This window comes from Pagrus pagrus (assembly GCF_965226575.1).
Source record: "Pagrus pagrus genome assembly, chromosome: 9".
Classification (NCBI taxonomy): Eukaryota; Metazoa; Chordata; class Actinopteri; order Spariformes; family Sparidae; genus Pagrus; species Pagrus pagrus.
The window spans coordinates 20496246-20516148 of record NC_140193.1 but is presented as its reverse complement, the minus strand read 5'-3'; the positions used below and the strand labels follow the sequence as shown (position 1 = coordinate 20516148).

Below are 19903 nucleotides of genomic sequence, written 5' to 3'. Positions count from 1 at the left end.
GCTGAGGGAGAGAAATCAACACTACAACATGCAGTTAAGGTGATCTACTGTGGTCAGTATTTCTCCTCTAGTGTTTTTTCACCATGAAAACAGTTGTGGATAACAAAATGGTTTGTTGCATGCTGTAGATATAATGGCCAGTGTTAGGGCTCATTTGTATACGTAAAGTAATATGAGTGTAAGAATAACATTCATTTTTGATAATAAAAAAAAAAAATAGGTATTCTGGCATCACCACTTTTCCTGCCTACACTCCTCAGATCCTCACCTTTCATGCATTTCTTGTTGTATACTCCCATCTTGTGGTAAAGAAGAATCATGACAGGTGCAGATTTTCACACAAGATGTTGGGAAATATTTCACTGGAAGAGCCTCAGTGTAAAATGGAAACTTATGGGCTGCAGATGACATCAGCTCCACATCCTGACAGCAATGTTGATGGAACAGATGACGGACAAAGTCCACAGTTGAAAAGATTTCTTGCGTAGAATATCAAAAACTAAAGGTCATTTGAGTATGTTGTGCCTCTCTAACTCCCACCACAGGTGAAGTGTACGATAAATAAGATAGTTACATTACAACCAGTAGCTAACCGTTGCGTTTGCACAAAGTTAACCACTGAGTCACTGTCTATATGTAGACCATCAGTTTCTGTAAGTGGTTCCATGGTGTAATGGTTAGCACTCTGGACTTTGAATCCAGTGATCTGAGTTCAAATCTCGGTGGAACCTAATTTGAGGCACAGGACCTCTAACTCGTAACAACATTCAAAGTCCAGTGTTGTTATTTGTTAAAAGGTTAGACAGACTTCTTAAAGTAACAGAAGTTACATGTTGAGTCACATGCTGTATCATAGTCAACAGTACACTTGTTTCAGTTTCTTGAAGACGGTTCACTTCTTATCCAAGAGGCTACTTCAGTTCTAACTAACTGGAGGGGAGTTTGCAGGCTTGTACGTTCTGTGTGGCAGTGTCCTTACAGAGTCGTTAGGGCCACTTCATGTGGGTCGCTAGGGCTAGGTGAGCTCAGGTTGTACTCAGTACAGCATTGTAGGTGTGTAATGTCTTAGGCCACCTCCTCTGTTCAAAGCTGGTCGTTCCAGTTTGACATAGATGGATTCTTTTACTCTTTCAAACCATCTTTCTTCGCTGGCCAAGATGTTTACATTGTTGTCCTCAAAGGAATGATTTTTTCCTTGGACTCCCCAACATACGCAATGAAGAAGCACCACTCAGACCCATCATCAGCAGCATTAACTCAGTTACTTATAACATATCCAAGCACTTAGTCAGTATCCTAGCCCCTTTGGTTGGTAACACTAGACACCAGGTCAAAGAGAAATAATACTGGACTCAGACGAAACAATGGTTTCTTATGATGTCACATCACTTTTTACATGCGTTCCCACTCAAAAAGCTGTTAAGATGGTGAAGATACGCCTGCTACAGGACAGCACTCTGTCCAACCAAACCAACTTCACCCCAGATCACATTTGTGCCTTAATTGACCTCTGTCTGACTTCCACCTACTTCCAGTACAGTCAAGGCTTCTACAGACAGAAGCACGACACTGCTACGGGCTCATTGGTGTCCCCAATAGTGGCCAACTTCTACACTGAAGAAGTTGAGAGCAGACAGAGAGGAGGAGATGAGAAAACTTAACAACATCGTCATTCCCTATGTCGCAGGAACATCTGAAAAACTCATAAAATACCTACTGTTATCTTGTGCAGCATTTCATCATTATATTGTCATTTTGAGTTGAGCTCTTTTGTGTCTCACCTGCCTTAAAGCAGGTTCCACCGAGATTTGAACTCGGATCACTGGATTCAAAGTCCAGAGTGCTAACCATTACACCATGGAACCACTACATACAAACCCTATTTCAATTACTGGTATGGTTGGGAGCAGAAGAACTATTAGACAGACAGACAGACAGACAGTGGGATTATCAAAACTCTCAGCTTCTGCTACATATACACAGAGCAGATAAAGTACTATTTAAATAAAGTACCTTTCTATTGTAAAGGCAGAATGATCTGGTATGTAAACAGTAATCAAATAAGTGGTCGTTTAAATAAATATATGGTTTCAGTATTTTTTTTTAAAGCATTAACAAAGGGTACACAAATGGCAGAAACACTGTATTGAGGACTTAAGGAACTAATTGGACAAATTACAAATGGGCTCTGTAGGATTTGCGGTGAGTGACATGTTACTACATTAAATCACCAGATGGAGCTCTTGAGACGAGAATGATTGACTCTTAAAATGTCCAGTTAGTTAAGAGAAGTTACAGTACTGTCCCTTTAATGTGTCCCTCTTGGAACAGACACAAACACAACACTGAACTCTTTAAGAGTAAAACACTTTGACTGATGCTGTTGATTATTACCCAAAGATATTCAGTTTGCAAATATTTAAAACCAGTGGCGATTGTGGACCTTTTTAAGGGGTGCTCAAGCATTCCTAAACTACACTGTCTCTTTATATGATAGAATAATGAATTTGCATAAAGTTGTTGGCTTTGATAAAGACCCTTTTTGATTTCATATATGACCTTAACACATGTCTGTTTGTCCATGGATAGATATACAGATTTTTGTCTCACCAAAACAGCAGGTTCAGGTGAGAGAGTGAGGTCAAACTCATGTTACCTGTGACCTGAATTGCCCACAGCAACCGGATTTCAATTAGAATAATGTTTTAAATCAATATAGATTCTCCCCCATCCTCCTTCCTTTTATTATATTAATACTGTATTTGTTATTATGTTTGCCTTCTGGTTAGCAGCACAAAAAGAGAGAAGGGATGACAGAGAGAGCAGGGTGGAGCAGAGAGTCATGTGTGGACTTAATAACAGACTAAACCCAGCTTGAATTGTTGTTCACTAGTAATTCATCAAAAATATTGCAGTGAGTTAAAATATTATATAAAGAAAAATATTAATGTATTGTTATTCAATGAAATGAGTGATTTAGCAGATTGGTTAAACACTTTTGCAAGGCCCTGTATGCATGTGACATTCTTATTAGGGGCTGAGCACCACCAAAGGTCTGATCTGGGAATCGCTCCTGGCTTGAGCACCCCTAAAAAGAGTCTAATATTGGTACTGGTGCTAACTACAAACAAAACTCATTATGTCATAACACTTTTGTGTGTTAACTTGCAAATGAAACAAGCAATATGGGGCAGAGTGGCTGTGACAGAGACACCATCTTCCCTATTCCAAGACACTGTACCATCAACATTTTAATGTAAAAGATTATCAAAAATTTTTACCATTTTGCCAACATAGTTCAGTATTATATTGGTGAATATTCTCAAAATTCAACTTAATAGGCACAAATAAATTAAAACAGATTAAGCCTTGAGCTTTCAGGGCCTGTAGACTTCTGGGGCCCTGAACCCCGCTTTTCCTGTGTGTGGATCCAGTTTGTCTGAGGTCTGGCTTGCAGTTTGTTTCTGAAGTTATTCTGCCCCCTGGTGGCCACTGAAAAAAAAATGCATCTTTAAAATTCAATGAGGTCCACAAAATTCACCAGAAGGTCAAAAACAAGTCAGAAATCAGAGGGAATGGGCATTGTATGGAGGAAAGTCAACAAAGAGTGAAAACAGCTATGGGAATATATCTATAGCGAATTAACACAGACACTTCACACTACAGTGAAGCAGTCCCCAGGACTTTGTCAGGCACAAGAGACTGAACTTGTTGGCAGTAAGAGAGATGATGAGGACATGATGGAAGACATGAAAATACTCCTGGACTAGCAGGAGCAGGATTAAAGAGCACACTAGAAGACAGAGGATGGTGTGTTTAGTTTATAAAAAAAGTATTTAAAAAATCTAACTAATCATTGTAGGAGTTAACCAACTCCAGAAGATGGCAGTGATGCTACACTAAAGGACACCAGCTGACGTTAAACCTCGGAGAAGATCAACAGCGGTCAGGAGTGGGAGATCCAGTCCGCAGTTTGCAGCCTGCTCGGCGTTTCTCAGCGTTCGCTCCGGCGCGTGCTCTGCCCCGTCTGCTTTGTGTTGTCAGGCAGAAAGAACGACAGAGCAGCCAGGGTGGCGTGTGTCCTGATCCACGGACACCCCCATCAGCGAGCACATTAAACAACAGCCAGTCAGTTTGTTGTCTGTTCTGAAACACATAGGCGTCATTTCTGCTACAATGTCGGTGGGTTTGGAGTCTGGATTCTCGAGCGAGGAGGTCTTAAACAGCCGCTTCCCTCTCCATCGGGCATGCAGGGATGGAGATGTCGGTGCCTTGTGCTCCCTCCTTCAGTGCACCTCAAACCCGGCTGACCTGACGGTGGAGGACACCTTCTACGGCTGGACGCCCATACACTGGGGCGCTCATTTCGGAAAGGTAAGTCCGCTTTGCTGAGCGTTTGACGGGACCACACATTGGCAGGAGTGTGTCCAGAATGGGCGCCAACGCTCTCCGACATGAGCCTCGCCGTCTCGGCCATTTCCTGATGTTTGCCTTAACTGTGAGCTGATGAGACTAAGCAGCCGTCGGTAACTGGAGGCAGACAATGGACCATAAACGCTAATATGATACTGTTCTTCAGCTAAAGGATTTCTCATACGTCGCACTGTATTTTAGGTGTGTTTTGTGTGTAAATAAGGTTTTGCTAGCAAACGGCGTTGAGCTGTAACAATGTTGCCATTAACTTAATGGCCGTTTGTTGAGACGCTGACAGAGAAGCTGGGACGTTACGAGACAAATTAACGTTAGCTAGCTAATTAACGGACATTACATTTGTGATACTAACAGACACTTAACGTCAACATTTATTCAAAATCAGATATAAATGAGCACAAAAATGCAACGTCAGTAATTAATTGTCCATTCACACATTTTTAAAATAAAAGTACGAGTATATTTATAAAGCGTGGCTAATTCAAAGCAACTTCCGGTAACTTTGATTGTTTCTAACGAGCTGTTTACTGGCCTCTCCTAAACACGCACACATTCTTGTGCCAAGATTTGCACTCACTGTACTCCGGGAAGGCCAGGCCTCTACTTTCCACAGAAATTGGATGCGTGCCCACTGCAAGAGCTATGAAGACATGGAGCTGAATCACGCCACACAATAGTGTTTTGTGTGCGTTTTTGCCTCCAACCAGCGGCTGTACTACACTTGTCTGAACCTGCCCCAGAGGCTTCCTCGACAAAGCAATGAATGAATAATCGCCCATACTTTATACAAGCCGTCTGACTTTCTGTGCTTTGCCCTTGTCTCGTCACAGCTGGAGTGTGTGATGCGTCTGGTTCAGGTGGGCTGTGGTGTGAATGCGGTGACCTCCAGGTTTGCACAGACGCCCACTCACATTGCTGCGTTTGGGGGCCACCCTGAGTGCTTGTTATGGCTACTCCAAGCTGGTGCAGATATTAACAGACAGGTATGGCACCAGACACCTATGATCAACACAAGCCTGCACACTGTACACCAAAAAATGAAACATTTCAGTTTAGATCTTTGAAAGTCACCCAACTTGCTCAGTGAGTTTATAGCTATTTTCATTGTTGACATTTCCTGGAGAGATGATTGTAAACCCAGTCTTTCACAAAGTATGCTGACTATGTTTCAAGGAAAATGGCACATTTCAAGGGGACTGTAGACTATACATGTCTAGTAACAAATCACTTATACGTATTTATGTTTGAGTGGAAAGAGTAGAGCAGTGTCGGAGGTTGAGCTCAGACTTGATCCCATCAAGGAGGATCACACTAGAATGGGGTCAAGACCCTCACAGTGTACCGCTGCTATGTAATCAGTCTGGAAAATGACCTGACCTCTCCTCAGATTATGGTTATCTGTCCCATTGTCACACTGACTGGTGCATTTGCTCTCAGACTGCATTATTCACGTCTCTTCCTCGTCATGTATTTTCATGCACTGGGGCTATATTTTATGCTCTGCTGCACGGCTGAGAGAAATCAGATTAGTAGGTCACGATGACATAACACACTGTCGTCATCATGAAACCATTTTCTAAGTATTGTCTTTGCATTTACTCGGCATATGTTGAAATAAACACCTGGGAAACCTTCTCTCTGTTGGATTCATTACATTTTGTCATGTCTAGTGTTGGACAGAAGAATAGTTCAGTGATTGGGCACAGCCCACATTAGATTGTGGTTAGAGACAGCCTCTTAGTTTTTTTTTTTTCCCTCTCTTTCTTCCATCTGCACTCTGCCTAATGTCTAACTGTAAATGTGTGTGGGTGGAGATGAAGTCTGGGTGAATAGTTCAGGCTATGCCCTGCAGAGCTGCACTCTGTTATCGTTCCTGGAATCTTTTTTATAGCCTTGGGAGTGTAGAGGGAGGCAGTTAGGGAGGGTATATTTGAGTAAAAACATAATCATATATACATATACATACATTTTAATATATTATACTGACAAATAATGGGCTCCTCCTACTGTTCTTGTGCACAATCATGCTTTTCTGTGTGTGACCGCAGTCTTTTGTCATCACTTAGGACTATGTGGGCGAGACGCCCATCCATAAGGCTGCTCGTGCGGGCAGTCTGGAGTGCATCAACGCTCTCTTGATTCAGGGAGCGAAAGCTGAGTAAGTCCTGAGATCAGATCTGTGTCTTCATTTCTTTTCCTCTGTACTATCCAACATCTCAGTTACACCTTTGCTAGGGATCACCACCAAACTCTAAGCGGATCAGTGATAAAATTTTAATGCGGTTTCTACGATGCAAAAATGAGAGTAAGAGGATCTGCAAATTAACTTTACAGGTCTAAATGTGAGATTAAGCAAACATTTATTAATGAAACATGCAAATCAAAGAACATTTAAATACTTTAAAAAAATTAAGGGCGTCCTTCAGATACCCAGCTAGAAGGAAGCTGCATTATCAAATGGTAACTTTACACTTAATCACTTCAGGCAGTATATTACAGTGAACTGTAAGCAGTGCTGTAAATGTTGTTACAATTTCAGCATAATGTTCAAGACCAGCTCAAACTGACTGCAGAAGTAGTATTTTAAAGATCCTTCAAAACAGAACACCACCAGGTCCAACTAGTATTGTGGTTTTTAAAGAATTGAGTGAAACATTTATATTTTTTCCTCCAGCTGCTATTAATAAATGATAGTGGCTGAGTGTATTAAACTGTGAGGAATTTTAATTTTAAGAGTTCAGTTTTAGTTGGCTTGAAACTTTTTTTTTTGTCGGAGGTTGCTCAAGTTTAAAAAGTAAAATACGTGATGATTCTTCAAGCCCTTCAGCTTAGAACAGTTTGATCATTAGATGCGTTATTTAATATTAATAGATTTGGTGGTGCTCCCTTGAAAATGTGACACATTTTGTTAATCCTTGAAATTGTTGTTTGTCATTGCAACAATTCGCATTAAGTTGCCCTCTGTGTGTAATATATTATAATATATAAAACTAACTGGGTTCATGGAGAATTATTTGTAAGTACCTTTCATTCACATTCAGCAGTCACTTTCATATTAACTTTTTGCAATTTGAGATAGAGTATCATTTTGATAAATGCAGATTAATTAACTCTGCACTTTGCCTTTTGGCAATTATCACATGCTTTGTAAATCCAGTGGAATTATTACACGTACATGAGGACAACTTAATGTAAAGGTTGATAAACTGTTCTTAGCCTAGTAGGCCATATTGCATGATCTTTGTTAAGTCTAGAGTGTGGTTTTCTTTGTTAACATTTGTTTTGGTTAGTGTCTTACATACACAGCTTAACAAGATGACCAAATGCACATTGCCTTTTTTTAAACCCTTTTACTGTCAGTATGAAAAGGCTTTATTGTTGTTGCATAGAATGAAAATGCATAGATCATCCATTATTGGTTGCATAATTGACATTTTTAGGAGACTGCACAAGACCTGTAAGATCATTTGTTTTTAAAGGGCATGAAAAATGCTCTTGATATTGTAGATAAAAAAAAAATGTATAAAATTCATTATGAGATATTAAATGTTACAGTATGAAATCAGGCCAGCCTGTTTCTAAGTATTATTTTAGAAAGTAGATAAATAATCCGTTGTAGTTCTTAGCCACACCTTTTTTCCTTGGCAGCTGTGTTTGTTTCCATTTATAGATTACATTCTGTTTTTGTTGCTGCGCCTCCTGAAGCATAAGAGACACAACCCATCTTTCCTGTTTCTTAAATTTAGATCCCAGACCTCTAGGGAGGAAGTGACACTGTTAATCTTTTGGTTTTGCCTTGCATGCCTCAACAGATCATAGGCGTTATTTTCCAAAGGTCATGTAAGTCAGTTTACCCGATGAGCTAAGCACTCCATTTACCTACTGCTAGATTCCCATTCGTCTCAAACAGTCCTTCTTGCTCATATTCTATTATAGTTCTATGAATCAGTTTTAGTTTTGCTATAGTACCAAGTGCATGTAAATTGGCATTTGAAGCAGATTATATAGCCAAATGATCTAGGAAGCAGGAATCAAAGGAAAAATAAAATGTTTGAGCATATTTTAATAAAAGATTCACCCATTAAAATGATAAATTGTTCAGTATTTCATTCTAGGCTTAAACGTTTTTCTTGTATTTTTGTTTTTTGCAACAATCTTCATGCCTTTTTTCTGATATCATTTATATCCAGACACTCAAACAACCAGGGGGTTTGTTTTTATCCTGACATCAGAGAAAGTACGTTGTGTTTATGAATTTGAGCTCAGTAAATGTCAGTGGAAACAGTTCAAAGATACCGCAGTGGAATATTGGCTCTATTTATTAGGCAGTTGTTTTAATGAGGAGCCTTTGTATTTGACATGATTGAATGAAATTTGATACTCTGCTGGCGTTAGGCCTCCAGTTGAAAGCAGTCTGGGTTCAATATCATAATTGTAATATGATGGTATATTCCATAATCTTTTCCTTAGTGGTTGTTTTTTTTTTGGACCACATGGCCCCAGCCCAGTGACATACAACTTAAAGACTTGACTAATGACTTTATAAGGCATTTGATCCAGGCAGCTGAGACGCATCAATTTTTATCAGTCAGGCTTGGACCAAATTGATTTGCTTAGTACTCTTAGTTTATCCCTCATTTTTTGTGGCATATGAAACCCCTGGTTGATTTGGCTGTGTTAAATAAAAGCTTCATTTCTTAATGAGGTCTTGGAATGTGCATTTGGTTATCAGCTGATAAGTAATGTTTATGATGACAATGATATGTGATTTTTTTCCCTCTACAGATCAAAGATAATGCATTTAGTTTAGTTTATTCTCAAGTTATTATTTGTTTATTTTTTTCACTTATGACCCAGAAATGTAGTGGGACACAACTAGGAGGGAAACTAAGGCTGACTAGGTGGGAATGAGGCTCATGACAAAATAACTTTAGACAAATTTTAAAATGTAATTGGTGTCAAATGTTTGTTTCCAATAAGGTTAAGATTTTTCACTTTTATTTTCTTATTAGTGATATAAATCATAATAAAAGAGGTAAAGCTAAGAAACAACCAAGTAATCCTTACAAGTGCAAATGAAAGAGTATAAAAATATACGCCCATAAAACCCCTAATTGAACCATATACTTTTAAATAAAAATAGTATTTTATTGCTTGCATTGCTTACAATGTGTTGTGTGACAGTAAAAACAATGCTAAAGATTTTTTTTAATGAAAATAATTACTATCCGGTTTTATTTTTGTTTATGTAGAAAATGCAGTAAAATCTGTATATAATGTGTATTAATCTGGGCTGTGAAATTGCCTGTTCAGCTACAGTAATATTATTTCAGCTAATCAACAAAATCATAAACTACAGTCGTTAAAATATTTCCTGTAAATAACCCAGTGCAGTGGCCATAGCAAATTGCACTTAAACTTTATTTCCGCTTCATGAGTATTTCTTTCGTTCCAGGTTCAGCCCTCGGTTTAATCAGATGTTCTTTTTCATGCTAACATTAACATTTTAGTAGATGCCTGCATCTCTGACGGTTGGTTTCTTTCATCTTTGAAGACTGCTTTAAGCTCTCCGTTGTCACAGTCTTAAGGAGTTTCTCTGCATTGCTGTCAACAACAAAACTGAGACAACAACGAACAGCCTACAGTGTAACCGGCTGAATTATAATAACGGAAGCTACAACGGAACTAAGGCTCCTTTCAGCAAAGTCTTGCGAGTAATGTGTGTAAATGCCAGTCAAAAAGCATTCTGGCTAACACTGCAGCGGGCTAGCACACGTAAGTACACTTTAATGTAGTCTGTTTTGCCCAATATTTAAAAAGTATTCCCATTTGAAGTTCTAGATCTGATAAGTGGAGTTTAATATTTTATTCTTGTTTAAAACAAATTAAAATCATGCGTTCAAATATTTGAAAAAGTCCCAAAATATAACATTCACCCATGGTGCTGCTACATTTAAATCCTTCATACAGACAAAAATTACTGCATCACATTCCTGATGTGGACACTTGACTTTTTGTCAGTATCATTTAAATCCTTCTCATTTTCATTGATCTTTCTTGACGGAAACCTCCTTTGCCACTTGCTCTTTGTGAAGCCTCTTGAGTAAAGAGCTCTCGTCTTCTGATCAAATACTTTTCATCACCTCTTGCCACCTTGCATCTTCTACTGCTCTTGAATACACCTCAAAAACAACAACTGACCAGCTGGCCATACCTGAAAGAATGGAAACGATGAGTCTCTCAGTAGTCTTCATCATAAATGGGCCCTGCACTTTGCAGCTGTGACTTTTCCTGCTCTTCTTTGCACTGGCGTTATCAGTGTTTTTGCTTGTTTAAGAGGAAGAGATGTAAGCGGTGAGAAGAAACCATATTGCATGGATCAATCTGATTCATTAGGCGGAACTGCAATTCAGATAGCTTTCTCACCACCTGCCCTCACCACTGAGTCACTGATTAAGCACACGGAGTTCACCGAACAGCTGCCAAAAATGGCCACGGATGATTATTGATCACCCAGCAACACCTGATAGCTGACTGTGGGTTTGAGTCAGGCGCCTGATACCTCGGGTCTGTTTGAGAATATTTGACTGCATTTTATGGTCCAAAATATGAACTAAAGCTTTGACGCCTAGAAGTTCATGAAACATTGACTATACAGAACTGAACTGAAACTAGCAGTGGTATCACGGTCAGACATATTATCTTGTTTCCTATGGCCCAACCACTTCTGTCCTTCACAGTGATACCCGTTTTTAGTATTTACATATTCCCACACAGGAATTTTATCTTGCACATGCTTGCACTGCAGAGCCCTGGTTCACTTGAAGGGATACATCTATATGAATTGCAGAAGAGGAAAGTGTGATGCTTATCTTTGTTCGATCAAAGCATGAGAAGAACTATCCGTCTGAAAAGTCTGAATAATTTTAGACTGGAACATTCTTGTGACTTCTCTTCTCCTTAATAAAGCAATGGGCCTCCTTTGCCCGCTCCTTATTATCTCTCCACTTAATCCTAACATCAGAAAATACTCAAACCTTACAACATGAGACTTTAAATACTTTTAAGAGTATCCATTTGATTCAATGGGACAAAAATTAGCTTAAATTGTGTGTTTTTTAGATAAAAATATCTCATATCCAATACAAATCATAAAATTGTCATAACATAATTGTGATATGTCCATAGTGTCAAATATTCAATCTTTTATTAAAAAGAAGAATCTCATCTATATTGCCCTAACGTCAACATTTTATTTCAACATAAGTTTCATCATTAAAATTATTTGTCATGAGCCTCGAAGTGTTATGGAGGTCCATTAGCAAGCTAGCAGCAGGTAGCAAAGTGTTTAGAGGCTGCCGGTGATGAGAGTAGTGCAGAGTCAGAGGCTTAGAACAGCTGAGTGAGATGGGTTAGATTTGCATAGCATCATGTACTGAACTGTGTAATGCTAACAATCATCCTGTTGCAATGGTTATTCACTGTCATTTCACTGTACCAGATATTTTATCTTCTACACAGAAATGTTTCATTTTGTATGTCACAGTATTAACCCTTATACAATATCATAGTCTGTTTGACATCTAATCTTTGTCACCTTTTCCTTTATGAAAGTGACAATAAGTTACAAAAGCAAAGTTTTCTATACTGTTAACAGAACCAGAACCGTACGTCTTAATGTTTTGCAGCCATTGAATTGGAAATGACTTGGTTTTTTCAAGTAATCCTAGAAAGGGGGAGAATAGACACTGCTGAGTCTGCCCCGTTCCCTGGGATAGCCGCACTGTTGTGGCATTGAGTGTTCTCACTATCGCTTCCTATCTACACACTGGCAAACTGTTGAGGTATTTCTTGCGGTGATTGGTTTTAATGCTAGGTTTTTTATGAATCAAATCTAAAGTTTTAGACCTGCATGCTTTGCTTATTATCCATGATTGTTCCTGTATCTAGTGTTTTGTTTTTATTTTATGATTTGTTTTTTAATTATGTGAACTAACCATAGGAGCCCTTTATATGGACAGGTTTAATCACGTGAGTCCCATGTCAACATGTAGCATGATAATAGGCTGCCTCTGGAAGGTTAGACAATAGTTAGAGAAGATACATATTGTGTGCTTAGGACGGAAAAGCAAAGCATACCAGGCATTTACAAAAAAATTAACGCTTCCTTTTCAAAATTTCTATGAAACCTTGGTTAACTAATGCACTCAGTTATCCATGTTTTTGGATTAGTGCTGACTGTAGATGTCAGGTCTCACTAAAGGAATACTGTATGTAGAATATTTCAAAGGGATTATTGGCTTTACAGTTATGAGGTCATCTACTAGTCGAAGGTGGAAGAAGAAAAAATTTAAAAGTTAAGTTACAGAATAAAATAAATGTAGTGAGGGTAAGTAGGAACTTGTGTTTTAAAGAATGTTCCATAACCTGCTTTTGTAAAGCTGCAGCACTTGAAACACAACTTGCACTTGTTTTTACTTCAAACAAGGCTTGGTTAAGGAAACATCTGTGGGAGTTTCTGTGACTGCTTTTTAAATGCATTTGAATACCCTTGCTCCCTCAAAAAATGAAGGGGGGACTTTACAGCCACCTTCAGTGTTACATTTTTTTATGGCATGTGTTGAAAAGCCAACATGCAGTAGAGGAGCCAGTCGAGTAGATGGTAAGGTCTTTTTGGTTTAATCTGAGGTCAGCACAAATGTGGCTCCAGTACTTTGTGTAATTATTACACATGGAAAGATTTACGATAAATGTCCTTGAGAGTATCTGATTATGGCTTAAAGAAAAAAAATAATAATACAATGAAGTCCTTTCTCTCTAGTCCATACTGATTTGCTCACATTTTTATTCAGAGAGAAATGTTGTTTTTTAGTGAGCAGATTAGCTGATTGTTGCTGATAAGATTTAAAAGTAGACTTTCTATTCCTTAGAGTGAGACCAACTCATCTACCTCACCTTAAAATGGTATTTGATATAAAATCTGTTGGCGGTATCCTTTTGGAAGCGTTAATTTTGAAGGGGACGGGTAATGTGCAACAAGTTATTGTGTGATTTTTATTTGTTTTGTTTTTTTCAATCTTAAATTCTTGATGAAATGTTTTTCATGTGCACTAGCTCTTGAAATGTTCCTTTTTTGTACAACTGTTTAGCTAAAAATGCAGAGAAAGAACAGTTTCTAAACACAATGAATGACCAAACAGTAACTGTACTTTAAATTCTGCCTCACTGTGTGGAAGTCAATGTCACTTTAATTTAAGGTAACAGCGAGTCTTTAATTAAAGCAGAATAAATCATAGTGTTAAGTCATACCGTTCCTAAGGAAGCCACCAAGTACACTATTTCTTCAACTTAAAATGGAGATGACCTATTCTCTGGTGTATTGATATGTACATAAAATAGGCTGCAAATGCAGAAGTTTTCATTTCCCCATCACTTTTTCAATAGTAAGTACAAGCTTGGATGTTTGCCAGAGTCCCAATTCTTTGACAAAGACGTGGCTGTTTGCTTAGCAAACTCATTTCGCAGTGCGATGACATTTAGACAGAACAAGTGCAGTATTGTTTTGTAAATTGGCCAACGGAGAGGAGAGAAATTCCCATCATTGCGTTAAAAGGCCCCTATTGGTTAGAGGTAGACTGGCAGACTTTTGTTCAGCATGTTAACTTCACATCAGCTGGAGAAGATTGTATGTGCTCTTCTTGGCAGTTTATTGACTAAATTGATGCAGCAGTAACATGCAGTTAAATAGTTTACTCTTCATTTGCGTAGCTGTATTTCATTGCATTAATAGGATTAGTTATTATTTCCTGTGAAATTGCTTCCATACTCAAGTGCTAGTCTGAACATTGGAAACTGCACTGACACAGCACGGTTTGCTCATTCATTGTTGTACTCCGAAAATCACGTTACTCCTGCTGCAACTGGACATGATTAACACAACTGTACTTGGTGCAAAGACTCTGTTTTGAGTTATGAAAGACTGTAGAAACACCTCTTAGAGTAGCCTCTTGTTGTTCTTTTTCTTATTTTTTCTTTTCATTCTCTTGTTCATCTGTCTTGAAACAAGATGAGGATGAGATGGAGACATCTGGATTTCTAATGGCTGAAGGCTGCAGTTCATTCTTCCTTCATTCATTCTCTCTTGTAACCATCAAGTCTGTGGAGTTTCCTCTTAAGAAACACCTCTGTTTCATCCTGGACTCCTGTGGATGATGAACATCTGGATCTTGTATTGTCTTGGAAGAAGTCTGCAATCTACTTTTCCCCACTTCGGCTTCACACTTGTCGCACACACCTATTATTATATATAGTGTACATTCATGCAGACCATGTGCCCCACTCCAGGTTTTCTTTACATGGCGACATCATTGGCTGGTCTTTGAATGCTGCATTGCCAGAATCCTTGAGCAGTATCTCCAGTGGAGATGTGAGATGACGGCAGCCTTTCACCTGTTGCAAAATCCTCCTTGATGTCACATTTTCCTGCTGACAAGACAAACTTCTTACATCACCTGTGGAAACTCTCCTTGGTATTTAGTGGATCATTTGATAGAAATATCTAAATCATCATTTCAGGTTGTCATTAAAATAACCTGGTGCATACCTTCAGTTGTCTTAATCATGTCCTTTTGCAGCAGAAATGTTTCCTTTTGATTATCTGGAAACTGTGTCAAGATTAAGTTCTATGGAAGATGCAAATGATCCAAAAGGATCAGTCGTCATCTCTCATGAGGATGACGAAGAGGATGAGAGAGGGTAGAGCAGCACAGGCTATTTCTATACATCTGTGTGTCTGTGTGTGTGTGTGCGAATACGTGCTTAATGAATCTGTATGTGAGTGCCTGTGTGTGTGCGCGCTTGAGCGTGTCTTGTTTTGTTTGTTTTATTTGTTTTAATCAAACGTACAGTGAGTGTCTCTAACACTCTTCCTTCCCGTTGTGCAGTATGAGGAATGCCAGTGGGCTGACTGCTGCTGACCTGGCCCACGCCCAGGGATTCCAGGAGTGTGCTGAGATTCTCTCCAATGCCCAGAACTTCCAGCAAAACATGGCTCAGTCCCACAACGGGGCTTTTCTGAATGGCATGACCCAGAACGGGGGCCACGCTCACCCCACTTTTCAGGGACGCAGCTTCTTGAACGGCGTGCCAAACAGAAAGAGGTCGTTCGATGGCATGGAAGCAAACCCAGTGAAGAAGGCAAGACCTAACGGTAGGTCGCTGAGCTGAACAAACCTGTCTTTGGTTACTTTTAGATTATTTGTCCAGGTTTTGTCAAGCTTACATCTCATATTATCCAAGAACGGCTGGACAAGCAGTCATATTGGACTGGACATGGTTGTTGAAGACAAATACACAGCATTTTTTCCACAGACAGCAGTGCTGCATGTGGGAACAGTGTGTGTATAACACATTACAAAAAATTTAGACACAAAAAAAAAATCCAGCATCTTCTTATCATTAGGGCTGCAACTAACGATTACTTTTATTATTTGTTAATCTGCTGATGTATTTTGATGATTAATTGGTTGGTCTATAAAGGTTGGCATCTCCAGATTGCTTCATTTGTCCAAGCAGTAGACCAAAAACCAAGGAGTCTTCATTTACTGTCATAAGTAACAAAGAAAATAAGCAAATTCTTGCATTTTAAGAAGCTGGAACCCGCAAATGTTTGACATTTTCTGCATTTCATACAACTAAACTTCACACAACAAATGTTACTTTAGCATTAGGCATCAACTGTAATTGGTTTATTGTTATAAAACCAACTGTTTATTTAATTGTGCAGTGCTGTAATGCTTGATTGGGAAATGGTTGCAACTTTTAAGATTAACAGTCTTTACTGAAAGCCCTGTAATGGAGTGGGCTTGTAGTCAGAACCATAGTTACTCAAGAGTGGATGACAAGAAACTTAGGAAATTGATCTTTTTGAGCTTTGACCTTCAATAGTATTTAAAAAACAAAAAACAAACAAACATTGGGATAGATTCTTTATTTTAAGTCAATCAGAAAAACTCCAGTGTAGTGTTAATCTTTAAAGGCAGAAATGGCTTTCAAAATAGATGCAGGAACAGCAAGAGACTCAACTATATTTTGGTAGAGTGTCTCTGCCGTGCTTGATGTTACAAATAAACGTCTACTCAAATATTATTCTGAGCTTTCATTTATATGCATCTCTTTCTCTCAGGTCTGGGCATGCCACCAGAGTTGCTGAATGGGAACAGGCCACTGGGTGGTGCTGGAGAGGCCCAGATGGAAAGCATGAACATGGAGCTGGCAGCGACTGTAACCTCAGGTGGGCCAGGACCCTTTGCATTTGGGCTGAATGGGTTTGCACCACCACAGGGGCCGGGGCCCATGGATCAGTGTGCGGACAGGTCAAACCCTGCCACTAAAGAGCTGGAGGTCATCACTGTGGCATCAATGCAGACACCATGTCGGTGCACCAACTCTTACGCCTATCTGTAGAGGGCTTGCGTGTAGTGGCACACACTAAGGTTCCCATTTGTGCAGTATATCTTTTCGGTATAGTCTAGTAATGTTTTCTTTTTTTCTTTGATTTTTCATGCATAAATGAATACATCTGCTATGAATTGGTGGTAAGCTATTGTACATTTGAAAGATGAATAGCAGTGTGTTTGATGTATTTTCTACTCTTCTATGTACCTGACTATACTCGGATGGATACAAGTATTGAGATTTCTTTGTAATGTAGTTATACAGATAATCTTTGTGTAATCCTTAGTTTTTGTTTATAATAATAACGATGAGTTTTGTTTTGCACAATTATATAGCAACATCCCAGATGAAACAAAATGATTGGCATTCCCTCGACACTGTGTCGAATGTAGGGCCTATTGGCTGAATGGAAAAATCAGTCTTGGTCACCTTTTATATTGGTCTTTGTTATTGCTCGCCCAATTGTGCATTGTTGCATAATGGGAAAATTGTCATTGGTCACCTGAAGATGTTTCTGTTGGGCTTGTGCTGGGAACAGGAAGCCCAAACAGATTAGATAAAGTGTAATGCTCCTTTACAATTCCATTAAGAAATGGTAATAGTAAAGAAAAGTGTGATTCGTATGAGATGTAATATCTAAATGGTGATTGGATGGGTCATATTGGCATTATGGTTTTTTTTCCCAGTTGAGTTTAATAAATCAAATTTATTTTTAAATAATAAGCGATAGATGACATTTATGTAAAAATTACTCTTTAATAGACACTGAGGAAATGTCTCCCAAGGCTAAATGCCATCACATATAAGCTGATGCTGTTTTATATTCAATAACAACTTTATGCCAAAGCATATCCCAACATGAATGTAGCTCGTAAAAGATAATTGATTCACTGTGCAGCTTTTTTGTTTTTGTAGTTATTAGATGTCATGTATTAAGACATAGTGGTCCATGAGCTTGAGATTTGGTTATTCCTCTGTTTGTTCCTTTGCGTTCATTTTGGCTGTGTGCTTATTTAATGCTCGAGTACGGTGAATGTTAACTGTATGTGTGGCAGTTTTTTAGGCAACTAGCAGGGCTTGCACATCTGTATGTTATATAATTATACGCAGCCTGATCTTGAAATTGGTTAATTACAATCAGTTATGAGTGAGCAGTACCGCTCAAGAAAGTTTGCATGGATTTGCAAAAGGCCTTATTTCTTGAGCTTTATTTAATAGTTGAACAATGACTCAATGTACATTATTTTTAACTTTTCTAGATACTGGTAAGGGAAATTATTTTCTTCTGTCTGCATTTTGTAGTACTATTTCATGTTGCAGGTGCTGTCTGTTGATTTTGTTTTACATGCAGAAGGTTTGAGTGTATATTCATTCAAGTTGGAACGTCCAATGCCTAGTACTGAGCAGTTTTAGCTTTGTACTTGATTGTGTGAAATCATTAAATGTTGATAAATTTTATAAATGTCATTGTGGTGGACTTTTGTTCTCTTGATGTATTCTCATGCATCTGTCAAGTCCTGGCCCTATGGCCTGAGAAAAATGTGAAAAAAAGTGGAATAATTTTTTTTTTCTCCACATTTTTCAGCAACCAGCAAGACTAAACTTGTCTAATTTCACATGTTTCAAAATATAATGTAGGCTTTTGGATTATGGCATGCTACCATGTCTGGAACATTTCCGATTTTCTTGACTTGACACGTTAGCTTAAATACCACTGTGGAGACAGAAGTAGGTCAGTGTGTCATACACTACCAACTATGGCAAAGTGAAACACAGATCAGGATTCGATCTATTTAGAACATAGGCTCAGGTCAAACTTGTGGTATTGCATAAGGCTCTCAAATGCTTTTTGTACCTTATTGATCAACTTTTTGCGAGTAGTGAGTGTGTTGAAATGTGGTCATACAACTGCCTTTAAACCTCTTTTTTATAGTTGTGCAAAACAAAATCAATTTAGTGGTCTTCCTTTCTATTTAAATGTATAGAATCAGGAATATGGTCACAGATCAATTATTTGAATGCCTTTTGACTATTTGTTTCATTTTCAGTGGCAGGCAAGAGACACAGTGAGGATTTTTCCTTAAATGGTCCCGATCAACCACAGCGTCCATTTGGGTGTGACCCCGCAGCAGACATCGTCCATGGCCAACTCATCTACAGTGACTCCCCTGAGAACCACAGCAATGCAGGCAGCCAGGTGGAGCACCAGAAGTCTGTGAAAGCAGAGGAGCTGTATGACCACGCCTTCTTCAGCACCATGCTTCTTTACCATGGATCCTAGTGTGCGAAGGATCTACTGTAATTACCAGGCTGCTGTTTTTTGCCTGAATCTCATACAAGCCTAAACAAGTTTAATTTGCCTTAAAGCCATTGAGTGGTCCTGTTTTTCATGTATATGATTATTTCTTGTAGGAAAGCGCAGTCCCGTTGTTGTGGACGTGTTGACATTTGTGACTGAAAGTTGATTTTGTTTGTGTTGTTTAAAAGGAAGTGATTGTTTAGCTTATTGTTCTCATTTGATTAAGCTGTAAATAGCCTTGTTCTGATAAACACTAAAGTAAGCATCTGTATTGAACCACTGCCAATATATAAATTTAGTTTCTGTCTCAACTAGAGGGGTGATTCCTCCCTCTAGATGTTAATGAAAAACAAGTGCAAGAGCATCCCATGTTACTCATTAATAATAAAAAAAAGTTTTGCAAAAGTTAAAGTTTGCTCTTTCTTTTTAACATCCCCACATGTACAGATAACTTGTGACAATAGATCCCTATCCAAAAGCAAAATGCCATGTTAGCCAACAACTCATTAGCCACACATTTTGCTGGCTGCACAGAAAGAAGTGGTATTTAAGATCATTTTTTTTAAAGTTTACTTTGCTTGATAAATTGGGGTCCATCTTTTTACTGCAATTTTGGCAACTTTGTTGATATTTATATGTATTTGTGATTTAACTACAATAATCAAAGTGTTGGTTAGCCTTGTTTTATTCCACAACACTGCTGTAAATGGGGCAGGG

General features: G+C 38.6%; 1 protein-coding gene across 1 annotated transcript; it reads left to right on the top strand.

Annotated features, from left to right (window-relative positions):
* The first annotated feature begins 3999 nt into the window (after positions 1–3999).
* Positions 4000–19597, top strand: ankrd10b (ankyrin repeat domain 10b). The gene is made up of 6 exons (XM_084361747.1): positions 4000–4374; positions 5262–5414; positions 6498–6589; positions 15375–15640; positions 16616–16723; positions 18936–19597. The coding sequence occupies exons 1-6, from the start codon at positions 4177–4179 to the stop codon at positions 19166–19168; spliced, it is 1050 nt and encodes a 349-aa protein (XP_084217873.1). The 5' UTR covers positions 4000–4176; the 3' UTR covers positions 19169–19597.
* The last annotated feature ends 306 nt before the right edge of the window (positions 19598–19903 follow it).